The sequence below is a fragment of the Gadus macrocephalus genome, chromosome 7, assembly GCF_031168955.1.
Source record: "Gadus macrocephalus chromosome 7, ASM3116895v1".
Taxonomy (NCBI): domain Eukaryota; kingdom Metazoa; phylum Chordata; class Actinopteri; order Gadiformes; family Gadidae; genus Gadus; species Gadus macrocephalus.
Genome location: NC_082388.1, coordinates 18,245,759 through 18,258,973, shown reverse-complemented (window position 1 = coordinate 18,258,973; position 13,215 = coordinate 18,245,759). Strand labels below are relative to the sequence as shown.

Sequence of the window (13,215 nt, the reverse complement as noted above, 5' to 3'; positions counted from 1 at the left end):
TTGCAGATGGACAAACTGATCTGTGTGTCGGTATGGAGAGAAGTCAACTAAAGTTACACATGGACAATGAAATATAGTCGCATGTGTCGAATCAAATAGAAGCATGATTGGTATAATTAATTTAAAAGGAATGGCCACATTTCTAATATTTGCATTTTAGTATTAATAGGAAAGGTGCATCTCCTAATGAAGAGCAAAGATGACGCGGTGATGCTGTTGGCGGAAGTAAAGTAAATTGGCAAACACATGTAAACCAATCTAGCAAAAGTTAAAGCACGGCCGCATAATTCATTCAACATTTACGTGTCGAATTTATTTCAAACGGATTTGAACGTAGACAACGTAAATCATTAACTTATTCTGATAACGTATTATTAATGTAGGATCAGTCAAGAAGAGAGTCAGAGGGATTTCCCCCTACCGCCTGTCGTGGCAAAGGAGAAAGATAAAGGAAAACCTTCCTTATGGTCGTCTGTTAACACTGAACAGAGCCAGGAGGAGAAGGATGGAGCAGCCTCTAGGGAGGACTTCTTCACTGCAATACAAAGTCATTATACACAAACCAGCTCACCCCTCTTCGTGTTAAAGCTCCCAGTGTCCGATCATCGTGAATTGTGTTGACTACATTATGGTAAATAGTTGATTGTACTTTCCCACCGATGGCATGTCTCTATGTATGAGAAGCAAGTCTGTTTGCATGTAGTTTAATAATCATACTCATTAAACTACATTTATCACATGTATTACTTATATGTATTATTAATATATAACAGGGTAATTAAAGCGACCAATAGGGAAGTATTGGGCGCCCTCGTGTGGTACCTACACACATTGCATACATTATCCATTTGGACCAAAGATAGATAGACCCTTTCCTTTCCCTCCACAGAGAGGCCTTGTTTGAAGGCCTTGAGCAAACACATGACACTGTTTGAGGTGAGGGGATTAAAACTGTGCAGACCAAATCATGCACTTTTCATGCAGGTTTGCAAGAACGGCTATGATGTCCTCAAAGGAGACCAAAAAAAAACAACGTATTCAGAGTCGTTGAATGTGGTTGCCTTTGACATCTTGAGTACAGGCTCTATCCATGCCCAACTGAACACTGACCATGCTCAGTCGGAATGGGAATCCTCTACTTTACATATTTTGTTTGATATAATTTGATTATATTTTAATCAGTCTGGTCGCTTCTTCAGTCTAGATTCCTGTTATTCATTTTCTTCTTCTCCTCCCACAGAAAACAGTCCGATTAGGGATCATTATTTTCTATGTAAAATATGTATCTATTCAGTTTTTAATTGGTTATACAATGACTAAATAAATAGCAAATGGTCAACAACAATGGCTTGTCGTGAGGAGCATGCCAAGATGTGTGGGCAAATACATTGACTGTACATGTCTGCAACCACGGTGAGATCATGGATAATGACCTTGAAGTAGTCTGCTCATGATGCATATGAAAGCCTTTTTAGAAAGTAACTGAATTCATTAATTGAATGGAAATTCGCTGCAAAGCAGATGCTTTAGTTTCTCTGTGGCAACATACGAGACAACACAACAACAAATAACTAACGGGGTTAAAGAAAGAATGTGCCTTGAACAAAACATCAAACACCACCCCTTAACCAGAAGGTACAGTATCCAAAGAGTTAAATTTTTTTTTCGATAGTCAGCATTTTATTTCTTAAGACAATGAGACATGATGCTGAAGAGATACTAGGAATTCATCCTTCTGCTGTTAGTTACCGCATATCTGCAGTCTGATTAGCCGACACGATGAAAGCAGACACAAAAACATATTGAATACAATCCAGCTTGAAGGCCTTTTGACACTCTTCTACTTTTACATGTTAAATACAATATGAGACAATAATATGGACAATGTAAAGAGGAAATTAAGTAGTTCATCGTCACAGATCGTGCAGCAGAGACTTGTTCTCTTTCTTTGCTTGGCAACCAATTCTGGGGCCACGGTTCATGTAATAGCATGGCTATCGCTACAGACAGGCCCACACACACACACGCGCACGCGCACACACACACCCGCACACACACCCGCACACACACAGACACACACACACAATCTCTCTAGCTGTTCCTCTTGGTGTGGGTGAGGAGGTCTCTCTGGAGGTCTGTCTCCAGACTGCTCGCAGCCCTGCTCCCGGGGGGGTCCGTGACCAGGGTCAGCTTGTTGAACACCCCCCTGCCGAAGTAGTCGGCCACCACCGAAAAGCCGTCGTTGGAGCTGCGGAGCTGAAACACAAGAGGCGTGCGAAGGAACCGGTTTATACCAGTACAGTATGTGGTTTGTTGTTGGTGAGTGGGTGTTGGGTGTTTGTTCCGGCAGCGTTCAAGCACCTTAAGAAAATATTTATAGAATGAAGTACCATGCTCTCAAAATGGTAAAAGGAGTTGACCGTCTAATCTTCCTTTTTTGGGGGATTCTTTTTATATTGTTGCATTTTCATGCTTAATTCATGAAGATACAGGGAGTTGGACAGGAAGGTATGGGGGAGAGAGAAGGGAAGACATGCTGCAAAGGACCACAGGCAGGAATCAAACCCGGGTCGCTGCAGAAAGGACTGAGCCTTAATGGTACGCGCTCCACCCGGCGTGCCCCCAGAGCATCATACTCATACAATATTTAAGGTGCTACACTTTGTCAAGCTTTGCTTAGCAAATGTGCGTACATTGGCAGAAAGCAGAGTAGAGCGCAACCACATCTCAATCTTTATCCCCCAAAAATCCCCCAAATTCCTACTCTGACTCATACCGCTGTTTTCAACTGCTCTGCAAAACCTTCTGAGCTGTTCAAGCTGAGTGATCTATGGTGTATTTTTAGTAGGTTTAAATCACTTGAACCTAACGTTATTCTGACCCCAATGTATACAAGCGTGAATGGGGTACCTGTCTGGTGAAGTGGTCGTGGAGGTCCCGTTTCTGGTCCTGCGCGCGCAGCATGTCCATGACCTTGCGGTTCTCTGGCATGCAGGTCGGGCACTCGGCCTCGCTGTCGGCGTAGCTCTCGAAGCAGTGCTGGTGGAAGGAGTGGCTGCACAGGAAGTGGACCGAGGGCAGCTCCAGCGGACTGCTGCACATGTTGCACTTGGTCTTCTGGAAGATCTTAGCGCTGCGGACATAGACATCCAAACGTGGGTTTTGCACACAAATAAAGGACAGCATTTTGTGGAATCATAATACAGTGGTGTGCTGACGAATGGATCTTTTGTAGTGTAAATAATTATAAATACATTTAAAGTACACACAATAAAGTGCAAAATATGGATGTTGACCTCGACTGGTATTACGAGTAATGGAGTAATGGAGTATGAGGCGTGTAATTAATTATAAAATGATCAGGCTTGCCACTTTATCAGAACTTTATCACACAGGACATGAGTCGGGAGAACCAGGAGGAAGAGGAGTGGGCTGTGGGGCCCAGATCTTGTCCCCAGGGTACGGGCTGTGTGGTTGGGGGCCTACCTGGTCCTCAGGTCCTGGATCTCGGTGCGGAGGTGAGCAGTCTCTTCGCGGTACTGGCGGATCTTGCGTTCGTCGTCCTCAATCTGCTGGCTCTCCCTCTGCAGTTTGTTCACCAGGTAGTCCTTGATGACGGACAGCGTGGCCGTCGAATTGTGCGCCAGCGTCTGCACCACTGTGGGGTTAAAGTGTACAAGCGCGCACACACACGCACACACACACACACACACACACACACACACACACACACACACACACACACACACACACACACACACACACACACACACACACACACACACACACACACACACACACACACACACACACACACACACACACACACACACATGGTCACGACATGGCTTCCATTCTAATAAATTGCCAGCAGTGTTGCATCGAGAATTGTCCTGAACACGAAAAGCTAAACCTTAGTCTTTGTTCACTGTTGCATAAAAACGGATGTTTATAAAGCCGCCGGTCTGCAACTTTCATTGACTATTGATTCCGTTATTTGGATTGATTGATAAATCACCTGGTAAATACCAAGTAGACAACAAAAAACATCCAATAAAACGGATCTGTGAATGATTGAATCCTAATCAAAATAATTAAACACAACTTCGGGTCAATTCAATGAATAGACTAATCGGTCGACTCATGGAGGAATCGACTCACTGTTTGTTCAAAAGAGACAGAGTAAGTTGAATGTGCTCAAGCCCCTAAACAGAGAGCCTCCTCGGCGCGCCTCCCCTCTCACCCAGCAGCGGGGGCATCAGGTTGTTCTGGTCGATGTGCTGCAGGACCTGGCTGATGTAGGCCTTGCAGTCCTCCTCCTTCCGGGCGAAGTAGCCCAGCGCCTGCTCCCACAGGCACACCTCCTGGTCCCCGTAGCGCTTGCAGGCCTCCACCACTTTGCCGTACTCCTCGTTCTGCATGTGGTAGTGCATGATCTGCTGGTACCTGTGTGAGGGGAATTGGAGATTTAGACGAAAGAGTCTCCGGGTGTTGTTGGGTGTGGCCGGTAGTACCGCCAGCCAATCAACAACGCCAAGCACATTGATATGAATTAAAGTTTCCTTGAAGAGCGTGTTTTTGTATTATAGATTCAGTTGATAAAAGAGAAAATATTTCACTGGTCCATTGTTCCCCATAAGAGGATGTGGTTGTTAGACTATAAACCATAGCACATTAAAAAAAAAAAAAAAAAAGTATTGGCTCTATATAAAGAATACATCTCCAGATCTGTGGGAAATGGCCCAAAAGCGTCTGAAACAGAACGTCAAGTCGAGTGCACTCACAGTTTGCCCTTTTCGTAGAGGTACAGTACTCCTTCTTTGAAGTTGTGCATCTGGCAGAGGACCAGGGCCTTGTCAAACACTGTGTTGTCGCTGTGCAGAAGGAAGAGTGCTGCCCCCTGCAGGACCTTCTTCTGCTGCGGGGCAAACAGAAACAAAGCAACAAACTCGCATACCACACAAGTACCATCACCAATGTGCTCACTTATAGTGTCATAGTAATACAGTATAATACGGTTTAATTCTTTAAACAATATCTTATTTTGACTAAGCTAAAAAATAAATCCACATAGGCTTCACCCATCTGTGGGTCAATGTTTGCCAGGTGATAACACTCATACATTAGTGTACAGTCGGTCAGGCGATAAGGCATGTTGGCACACACAAACCTTACACAACAAAGAAGCTCTCATATTGAATTTCAATGTTAAATCTGGTTTAGATGAAGTTCAAGCAGTTACGTTACGGTATAAGCCTAGAGATGGGTCAGATGTAAGGTCAATGGTTAGGTTTGGGTACAACATTACGTATAACTATGGGCTTGATGTGGGAGGTCTGCTACCACCATAAAGGTAACAACCGATGATGCACTTCTGCTTTGTTAACGGTTTTAATACCTGCTGCTTTATGGATATTTATGGATATATTTCATTGTTGCTCTATTCCCAACTTCCCCCCCATGCACGTGACCATGTCTCGGACCCCAAACCAAAGTACCACCAAGTACCTCGGGCTCCTCCTCGTGGGCCCAGTCGTGCAGCCTGAGCTCCAGCAGCGTGTCGTACACCCCGGCCGGGGAGAAGGGCTCCACCTCGATCATGTGCTCCAGGAAGGCCTTGAGCTCCCGCCGGTTGTTGGCAAAGATTGGGATGAACTCCTCCGAGTTGGCCTGTCGGCACAGAACCAACCTGGTCAGTATATGTGTGGCCTCATACAGCCACGTTAAACACGTTTTTTATAATGACCAGGCAAAAGTATAAGCATATACTAGCTGTGGTTACCGGATTAAGGAAATAATAGACTTGATTTAATTGCCGTCATTTCATTAATTCAGGTTCAGCCTGTTAATTCGCGTCTGGAAGGGCATCATTTAAATCAATAGAGTGGCGCAGTCACACCCCTTCCGGTAGAGCCCATGGGACCTATGAGACCGAAAAATATGAATGGGTTTCAATGGAGAGAAAGTAATTATTTTCTGTTCCCAGTCTATATGCTCCGGATTACACATAGGTTGTTTGTGGATTTAAATGATAATTTTTCATGCAAAGAGAACTAAACATTTTCGTGAAGCAGTTTGATATTGTTAGGTTTTTTCCAAGGGGAGGATAAAAGCATCAAAGAGGTGAAAACCATTATAAATCGGGGCATGTGGAGAGTTTCAGTTATGCCCGACTGGGGAGATTGTCGGCCTCCACGCCAGTCGCAAGGAGCGTGACAAGTCACACACGAGACATGTAGTCTTTCTCAGTGTTGTTTCTCTACAGCCTTTAACTGCACAATAAACGGTTAAACTCTTGACATGAAAAATGATCATTTAAATCCACAAACAACATATGTGTAATCCGGGACATATAAAGACTAGAACCAGAAGATAATTACTTTCTCTCCATTGAAACCCATTCATATTTTTCGATCTCATAGGTCCCATGGGCTCTACCGGAAGGGGCGTGTCTTCGCCACTCTATGAGGGTGGCAGTTCTAGCGTGGCTTTCCGGGGAAGGAGAGTAAAAGCCCAGCCCAATACTAGTCGGTGAACCGACGGATTATAACAATGAGCAATACACTGTGCTCCAACACAGCAGTGCTCTGGCTCAGTGCATGACTGAGCTAAGGTACCTAGAATTTCCTCACCAATGTCATTTTAATTACACCTCGAGAAAGTGCACCCGGGGAACGAAAAACGCATGTTTTGCGAATGTTATGCGATTCAATAAATCTTAGTACAAAAGGATTCTTGTCATTTGAGAGCTGGGTCGAGTGTCCGGGGACGTGGAGGCTGAGACGAACACTGCATCCAGGTGTGCTGACCTTAACCTCGAGCCCTCTCTGCGGCGTCTCCCTGTCGGCGCCCTCCTTCTTGGGCTTGTAGTCGGTGCAGAGGTCCTTGAGGAGAGAGGTGGTCCCGTCGGGGACGTGGTGCATGAGGGTCTTGCCGTAGCGCTTCATGTTGCTCTCCGCCTGCTCGAAGGGCAGGCGTCCGATGTAGCGCAGCGCCTCCAGGTAGTTCTGGGGAGGACACGCAGACCCCCGTGTGAGGCGTAACCCGGGTTTTCCCACGCCGGATTTAGTGGGTTTATTTTTAAATTTGAAATTGAACCCGGACTGTGGGTGCTCACCTTGAGGTCCTCCAGCTGGATCTTCAGGTACCACTCGTGCTGCGCGTGCTTCTCCGCCAGGAAGACGGCGTGGCTGTGGTAGCCCGCCTGCCGCAGCACCTTGATGGCGATCTCCACGTCGAAGTGGACCTCGCTCTCGCTGCTCTGTTGGGGATACAGACACACTTTGGTAAGTGGATCTCTATCACCTGAGACCCCCCTGTTGAACCCATGGTCGGGGCGGGACTTATTCGTTGTTCTAGTGTGACTCATTGAACCTCTCGTTTCTTTCATTTGATCCCCTTCTCGTTCAAACTCTTCCTCAAATGAACCGCTCCCTTGTTCAATCTCTAAACAAACAAACATTGGACTCTACTCAAGTGTATTTTGATCTAAACAAGTGAAGTCAAATGCAATCATTAATGCAATTCTTATCAAAAGATAAATTGTATGGCTATACCTAGACAGGGCTTGCCCTAGTCTGACTTTGTTTGTTTTGTTCAAACAAAACATAGCTCGTCTGGCTGGGTGGCTTGAGTGGGAGGGGCTTAGGGCGTGTCGACAGTAGACTGCGTGTAAACAAACAGATGTACGGGGCCGGGCTGACCAGCATCTTTATAGGATGTGATTTGTTTATAGGATGTGATTTGTTTGCCAACATGATTAAAACCACTATCAATCAGCATTGACTACGGATTTGTCCTGGTAGCCTTCAGGTAAGCTCCGACCCTGTTACCAATTGAAAATGTAAATATCAAAGCGCAAATCCCTTCAAAAGCTAATAGGGATTTGAAAGGTATGATGGAAAAGTAGAATGATAAAAATAAATAAAAAGTCACGTGCACTATTTAGCAATCATTCAATGCTCCACAGTACCAATGTGTTCCCCTAGCTGGCCCCACTATGCGGCGGCTACCTTGATGAACTCCTCCAGCTTGGAGCTGTCCTTCAGCTTGGTGTAGCAGTTGAGCAGCAGGGTGGTGTGGTCCGCGTTGGCCAGGGACTGCCGGTGCAGGGCCTGCAGGTAGGCCGTCAGGTTGTGGATCCGCTGGGCGTCCAGGAACTTCCGGATCACGTAGGACGGCTCCAGCTTCCCAATGGTTCTGCAGGAGAGAGCAAAACACGCTAGTTAGGGTGTGTCCGCCGAGGTCAAGTCGTGACCCCGGTGTCTGGTTCTGAATTGCTGGGCATTGCCTTAGGTTTTGGTCATTGTAAACTTTCATGGCGGATGACAGCAATGGGACAGGGAGGCTGTCGTTTAGCTCACACATTTGCATGCCAACACAGTATTTGTGTATTTGTGTTGAACAGTGGATGGGTTTTTAATGTGGTTACCGTATGTACTGCTGGATGGCCCCGTCGTGGTCCCCCTTGAGGTAGAGGTGGTCTCCGTACTGCCTGAAGATCTCCGACAGCCCGTCACTGTCCAGGTGCTGGCTCTTAGCCAGGTTTATAGCCATCACAAACAGGTTCTTCTTGAAAAGCATCTGAAGCAGAAAACAACAACACAGCGACACGTTAGCCTTCTGAACTCTATCGGGTTAGAGCGGGAGTCCTCACTAATGCCTTTTAAGGTTTGTTGTGCAATGCTTGGTTTGGGGGGCAACAATGTGTTTTTATCAAGTTCTCACAGCAAACAGGGGGAAATGATAGGGGGTTTGCAGAGTGTGTGTGTGTGTGTGTGTGTATCTGCATGCCCTAAAGTGTTTAGAGGCACCTCTAGTTTAGTCTGAGTGTCCTTCTCCTGCAGAACAAACATCTTGCCGTCCCTGGTGAGCACATAGAAGGAGCCCCACTCGGCCAGGACGTCGATGATGTCGTCAAAGGGGGCGCTGTAGGCGATGAACTTGTTGTCCAGGTCGTAGATGGTCAACAGCTGCTTTTCTGAGGGGGACGTCTCTCTGCTCGCAAACGCTGCCCTGAGAAAGACACCAAGAAGAGAGAGAATCAGAATGTATGGACATTAATGCCATGTTATGGGCATTCTTATATACGTTTATTCAGTATAGATGGTCCGCTTGGGGATTGTGAGTCAAATTGGTAATCAAACAATTAATTCATTATAAAACAATTAAGAATCGAAATGCCACAATCATCAACTAAAGAAAATAAGCAAAGAAGTAACGCTTATTTTACCAATAAAATTGTAAACAATATTATTAATTGATTTGCCTTTCTTCTGCCATCTTCCACCCCTGACTTCAAACTGACCTGCTTCTAACTGACCTGACCTATTGACCAGTCAGCCAAGCACATCTCGAGGCGTCAACCTTTTGTCATTGAAATGAAATTGCTCGTCCTTTCTTTGAGTAATAGCTAGTATCACTAGTATTTATCGGCAAGATGGCAAAGCTGACAGGCTCAATCCCTATTTGAAGAACAACAAGTAAGATAATAATGTACAAGTCAGATAATAACTATTCAACCAGGCATCAAATTAATAAATAACTAAAATCGGTGCATCTTCATGGCAGAAATGTCAGAGGGCTTTGGTTAAAGATTTAACCAATTTGACCACAAGAGTGCAGAAAGTCTACTCCAAAGCAACCTCTCAAATAAAATCACTTGTTGGCACTTTAAATCCTGATAACAGATTTTTGTTCTTACACTATGGGTGAGCAGACCCTGGGTTCTTCCCAGATCAATAAGGCCAATGATTTAATATAGCGCAGGGGGGGGGGAACAATGGATGAACCTAATTTAAAAAACTCTGCAGAGGAAACCGCACCCCCACATACCAACATTAGACCGCATAGTTTAAAGTTGACATATTATACCACCAGGTGGGTGTCAGAAGAGGCAGATTTTCAAAACAGGTTGTAGTGGCTAATCAAACTCACACCTGGTGGCATAATAGGTCACTTTAAGTGTTGTTCCCACAACGATGCGTTAAAGTGAACAATAAAACCCAGCAATAAACCAAAACCTGCATCCACACTAGGAATGCTGCTTACTTGCTGGGCGATTTGGCGTCCTTGGTGAGCAGCAGCATGTAGCCTCTGTACCAGTGGGCCAGCAGCTTCTGCCCGTCGAAGGCAAAGCAGGGGCCCCTCTCATCGGGCTGATACAGGTACACGCACTCGTCCCCTGCCACGATGAACTGGGAGTCCTGGGACGGGTCGGTGAGGGAGGAGCAGCGCAGGGCACAGCCGTGCGTGTCCAGCTCCAGTCTGGGGTACTCCTTGATGGACAGCGTGTAACACTGGGGGGGGGGGGAGAGGGAGTGGTTGAAACATCAGAGTGCAGCGATACACGCGTGGCTGTGGTGAACGCTTTCAGAACATGGCACATGTTTGATATGATGATGAGAAGAGAGGAATGAGGTCGTCTCTTATTCTGGACATTTAGAATAGGTTTCTTTTTTGAATTGAAAGGAGGAAATGTGGGCGATGTGTTAATCGTTAAGACATGTCAGCCTCGGTCTTTACTGTTCAATGAAAGTTTAGATTGAATCGTTTATTGGAAGAATAGCGATTCAGTTAATATCACTTATTCAAAAATAAACTAATCTCATACACACTTTACTATGCTTTCATGCCATAATTTGACCACCACCTTTCCTAGGACAAAGAGGACTGGAGTAGATACTGAAATTGTCACCCTTATGTACTGAATGGAGAAATAATTTAAATCAAATACATTTTGAATCGATTCATAAGTAAACAAAAGATTCCCAACCCTAGTTATTGGGTGAGAATCATTATTTGCACTGATAAGATATCGATACATTCACGCAAAGCATCATCGGTGCATTTCCATGAGGCTAAGAGCATACAATGCAAACAAGAAGGTGCGAGGAATGCTCCAAAAACTCACATGGACTTTTTCCAGCGTTGCTACAAACAGGTGTGTGACCTTGCCGACCTGGCGGAAGGAGAGGCCGGTGATTGGACAGGTGCCCTCGTGCAGCGTCAGCGTTTTGCTGTGGCGGTCTCTGGTGATGTCCCCCTTGGTTAGCACCACACTGCCATCTGTAAAGCCTGCCAAAAAGACACATAGAAAAACGCTGTCACCCACCTGCGACCTGACAGACAGATAGACAGACAGACACTATATTAGGTTTTACCAATGGCCATGAAGTTGAGGTTCTCGTGCACACTGAGGCATGACACCTCTGTTGGCTTATTCCCGGGAATTGCGGGGAAAATCCTAGTGCACAAGGGATTCCCACTATCCTTCTTGTCGAGATTCCACACCTTCACCTGTGAACCCAGGGGCACATTCATTAGTTGAATTGTGCTATCAGTTAACATTGTTTTGTATGCTGTTGTTTTGCTGAAACAACCATGTGTACAGACCAGAGGGTTTATTCCTTCTTCATCCTGCCCCACTGAGACAAGGATGCTGTGCTGCTTGAGTTGATGCAGGTGTGTCACACGCAACTTGTAAGCCTGGAAGGACTCAAGCTTCATCGAGCGTGGCAAAAGCCAGATCTGGCCATCCATATGTAAAAGGGATGGGGTTAAGGCTGAATAATGACAACAACCGGTAGGAGTACCATATTTAAGTTATATTTTAACATGTCAGCATGTCTTCTTAGAACAAAGTTATTATTCATATGGTAACCTATCTAGATCAGGTATTTTGTACAAAAACGCCACACATTCCTAGTTATTGCAGCCACAGAAGTGTATCTCTAGCATAGTATCATAGCATCATAGCATACTATTGCTGCATCATGGTAGTACATAAACAACATTTTTATTTACTAGTATCATTTAGTTCCATTTACAGTAACCTCAAACACTTGGTTTCTTGGATTATGTTCTAATTTGGGTTGGATATGGTCGTTTAATGTCATCAAAAATCCTCCTTTCATTGCTGAATCAGCAAGGCTATCAATTAATGCCACACTTTTATAATCAGTATTGGTTGCAGTAATGTCATCCATAAATGGGAATCATCTGACAGCTCACCCATCAGAGACAAGCCAAGACATTTAGAACGATTTAAGACTGGGTACGCCCGAAGGGCTGTCATTGCACTGCTAGCTAGTCAGTGTTAGCTATCAAGCATCCCATAACATTAAGGATATCTCCAAGAACAATGTGACCGCGGCCGGAATCAGACGCCGATATTCCGCTGGGAAGATAAAAGTTTTTTCCATTGTCTACAGGATCTTTAACCGATTCTTTATCAAAAAACACAAATCTTCGCCACTGTAAGAATGCTGCCATTTTGCTAGCCAGATAGCATGGGAGTCTCTCATGTGACACCAAAAACAAACGTCACGTGAGCCGCTTGTTAACGGAAATGAATACGGAAGGAGGGTGGAGATCGCAGGCAAATCCGTTTTTTACCCGTCTGTCACCGCTCATACGTGTGGTTTATACGTTATTATTTCTGATTGATATATCTCACACGTTTATTTTCCTTTACGTCTTTAATTCCTTCAACATGTTCTTTGTTGTATGGCTGACAATGATAAATACCAATAAGCATTGGTGGTGGGGTTTTAAGACGTGTAAATCATGATTATGAATGAATAATTAATTAATTTCATCATGAAGAAGGCTAGATTTGCCACAAGGGAGGCTTGTTTGAATCTAGTATCACTAAGAAGGGCAAGCTTAATCAACACTATGAGGCAAACAAAGACCTCAATGGCGGAGATAGGGCCACATCATGTCCACATCATGTCCACACAGACCCGACCAGAGAAACAATGCCCAACCCCCATGGTTGTCTTCAGATCAGCGTGTCTGCTCCCAAGTTCAACTTTTCCTGAACGACTAAACAAATATCAGGCTCAAAGGGGGCAGGGTGGTTTCCTAACCTGCTGTGGAGTGTTGGGTTTGAATCCCATTTGCTGAGTTGGCATCCTTGAACAAGCTACATTCTGACTCATCATGACAATCACAGTGAATCTACATAAAAGTCACACTCATTCTCACATGGTGCAAAGTGCAATAGGGAATAAACAAACCACCTGAATCTGCCCCAACCATGTGGATGTTTGATGTAACTGTTCTCACTCAGGTCCTCCTAGAGACACCCTTTGACTGAATGACCTTTGTCCATGGCAACCCTTGCTAGAGAGAGGCATCAGTGTTTATGACTAACCAGGAAATTGCTCGTGCTAAAGGAACAACTTTAGCTAAGAGGGTGTCTTGACAAAC

At 45.0% G+C, this 13,215-nt stretch overlaps 1 protein-coding gene across 2 annotated transcripts; it reads right to left on the bottom strand.

Annotated features, from left to right (window-relative positions):
- Window positions 1-688: 688 nt before the first annotated feature.
- Window positions 689-12,329, bottom strand: vps11 (VPS11 core subunit of CORVET and HOPS complexes). 2 transcript variants are annotated; one of them, XM_060057150.1, is made up of 16 exons: window positions 12,132-12,329; window positions 11,395-11,543; window positions 11,163-11,298; window positions 10,913-11,076; window positions 10,051-10,298; window positions 8,814-9,015; window positions 8,432-8,583; window positions 8,013-8,199; window positions 7,118-7,261; window positions 6,810-7,007; window positions 5,509-5,670; window positions 4,785-4,918; window positions 4,244-4,446; window positions 3,487-3,658; window positions 2,911-3,133; window positions 689-2,256 (listed from the first exon to the last, which is right to left on the bottom strand). In XM_060057150.1, the coding sequence occupies exons 1-16, from the start codon at window positions 12,271-12,273 to the stop codon at window positions 2,092-2,094; spliced, it is 2,781 nt and encodes a 926-aa protein (XP_059913133.1). In that variant the 5' UTR covers window positions 12,274-12,329; the 3' UTR covers window positions 689-2,091. The 2 variants fall into 2 exon arrangements, with proteins under 2 accessions (XP_059913133.1, XP_059913132.1); XM_060057149.1 differs by lacking the exon at window positions 12,132-12,329 and having other exon boundaries at window positions 11,395-11,613.
- Window positions 12,330-13,215: the final 886 nt, after the last annotated feature.